This window comes from Pyrgilauda ruficollis, unplaced genomic scaffold (assembly GCF_017590135.1).
Source record: "Pyrgilauda ruficollis isolate IOZ18807 unplaced genomic scaffold, ASM1759013v1 scaffold1560, whole genome shotgun sequence".
Lineage (NCBI taxonomy): Eukaryota > Metazoa > Chordata > Aves > Passeriformes > Passeridae > Pyrgilauda > Pyrgilauda ruficollis.
The window spans coordinates 1,923-4,292 of record NW_024514322.1 but is presented as its reverse complement, the minus strand read 5'-3'; the positions used below and the strand labels follow the sequence as shown (position 1 = coordinate 4,292).

General features: G+C 68.1%; 1 protein-coding gene across 1 annotated transcript in view; it reads left to right on the top strand.

Annotated features, from left to right (window-relative positions):
* Window positions 1–892: 892 nt before the first annotated feature.
* LOC121350493 (leucine-rich repeat and fibronectin type III domain-containing protein 1-like) overlaps window positions 893–2,370 on the top strand; it is a gene marked incomplete at its 3' end in the record, with an annotated part of 3,296 nt that continues 1,818 nt past the window's right edge. Inside the window, exons 1-2 of the mRNA XM_041461865.1 lie at window positions 893–942; window positions 1,512–2,365. Coding sequence (XP_041317799.1) covers window positions 1,526–2,365 — 840 coding nt within the window. The remainder of the gene's footprint in view (window positions 943–1,511; window positions 2,366–2,370) is intronic.

The window sequence follows — 2,370 nt, the reverse complement described above, 5'->3', positions numbered from 1 at the left end:
GTACTGGGCTGTACTGGGCTGTGCTGGGCTGTGCTGGGCCACACTGGGCTGTACTGGGCTGTACTGGGCCACACTGGGCCGTGCTGGGCTGTACTGGGATGTACTGGGCCACACTGGGCTGTACTGGGCTGTACTGGGCTGTGCTGGGCTGTGCTGGGCTACACTGGGCTGTACTGGGCTGTACTGGGCTGTGCTGGGCTGTGCTGGGCCACACTGGGCTGTACTGGGCTGTACTGGGCCACACTGGGCCGTGCTGGGCTGTACTGGGATGTACTGGGCCGTGCTGGGCTGTACTGGGCCGTGCTGGGCTGTACTGGGCTGTACTGGGCCATGCTGGGCTGTGCTGGGCCACACTGGGCTGTACTGGGCTGTAGTGGACTGTACTGGGATGTACTGGGCCGTGCTGGGCTGTACTGGGATGTACTGGGATGTACTGGTCTCTGCTGTGTCTTTTTCAGTCTGGTGTGGTTGTGCTGGGATGTGCTGGGCCATGCTGGGCTGTACAGGGCTGTACTGGGATGTACTGGGCCATACTGGGCTGTACAGGGCTGTACTGGGCTGTACTGGGCTGTACTGGGCCATACTGGGCCATACTGGGCTGGGCTGGGCTGTACTGGGCTGTACTGGGCCATGCTGAGATGTACCGGGTTATACTGGTCTGTACTGGGTCATACTGGCTGTATGCGGCCATACTGGTCTGTACTGGGTCATACTGGCTGTATGCGGCCATACTGGGCCATACTGGGCTGTACTGGTCCGTACTAGGCCATACTGGTCCGTACTGGTCCGTACTGGTCTGTACTGGTCCGTACTAGGCCATACTGGCCCATACTGGTCCGTACTGGTCCATACTGGTCCGTACTGGTCCGTACTGGCCGGTCCCTGTCCCCGCAGGCCCCACGGCGACGCCTGGACAGGACCAGCATGGAGCCCTGAGAGGAGGTACTGGGACAACTGGGAGAACTGGGATCACTGGGGTCTAACTGGGACAACTGGGATCTAACTGGGATCCGTTGGGATCTAACTGGGATCACTGGGATTTGGTGCTGTGGGATCTCGTGGGACACGCCGGATCTGCTGGGATCCGTTGGGATCTGCTGGGATCTGCTGGGCTGTGTTGGGATCTCCTGGACCCTGCTGGGATCTGCTGGGATCCACTGGGATCCTCTGGGCTCTCCTGGGATCCGCTGGGCTGTGCTGGGATCCGTTGGGATCTGTTGGGATCTGCCGGGATACTCTGGGACCTGCTGGGCCCTGCTGGGATCTCCTGGGACCTGCTGGGATCAACTGGGATCCGCTGGGATCTGTTGGGATCCGCTGGGATCTGCGGGAAACCTCTGAGACCCTCTGGGCCCTGCTGGGATCTCCTGGGACCTGCTGGGCTGTGTTGGGCAGTGCTGGGATCTGCTGGGGTCTGCCGGGATCCCCTGGGATCCACTGGGATCCTCTGGGCTCTGCCGGGCTCCCCCGTGCCCCCCGTGACCGCGCTCTCGGCCCCGCGCTCTCGGCAGGCGCGGCCGCGGGGATGGCGAAGCTGCTGGTGCCGCTGGTGATGCTGGGCGCCGTGTCCGGGCCGGGGGTCCCGGCGTCGCCGCCGTCGCCGCGCTGCCCCCCGCGCTGCCTGTGCCCCGCGGCCGCGCCCAGCCCCACGCTGCTGTGCGCCCGCACGGGGCTGCTGGCCGTGCCGCCCAGCCTGGACCGCGGCGCCGTGGAGCTGCGCCTGGCCGACAACTTCATCGGCGCCGTGGGCCGCGCCGACTTCGCCAACATGAGCAGCCTGGTGCACCTGACGCTGTCGCGCAACGGGCTGCGCCGCCTGGCCCCCGGCGCCTTCGCCGACCTGCGCGCCCTGCGAGCGCTGCACCTGGACGGCAACCGGCTGCCGGCGCTGAGCGGGCCGCAGCTGCGCGGGCTGGCCAGCCTGCGCCACCTCATCCTGGCCAACAACCAGCTGGCCGCCATCGACGCTGCCGCCTTCGCCGCCTTCGCCGCCACCGTGGAGGACCTGGACCTGTCGCACAACAACCTGCCGGCGCTGCCCTGGGACGCCGTGGCCGCCATGGGCAGCCTGGCCACGCTCACTCTGGACCACAACCTGCTGGAGCGCGTGCCGGCCGGCGCCGTGGCGCGGCTGCCGCGCCTGGCCAGGCTGGACCTCACGGCCAACCGGCTGCGGGCGCTGCCGCCGGTGCCGGGGCCGCCGGGGCCGGCGCTGGCGGCCGGGGGGAACCCGTTGCACTGCAACTGCGAGTTGCTGTGGCTGCGCCGCGTGGCTCAGCCGGGCCGCCTGGAGACCTGCGCCACGCCGGCGCCACTGGCCGGGCGGCTGCTGGGCGCCGTGCCCGAGGAGGAGCTGACCTGCCGGGCCCC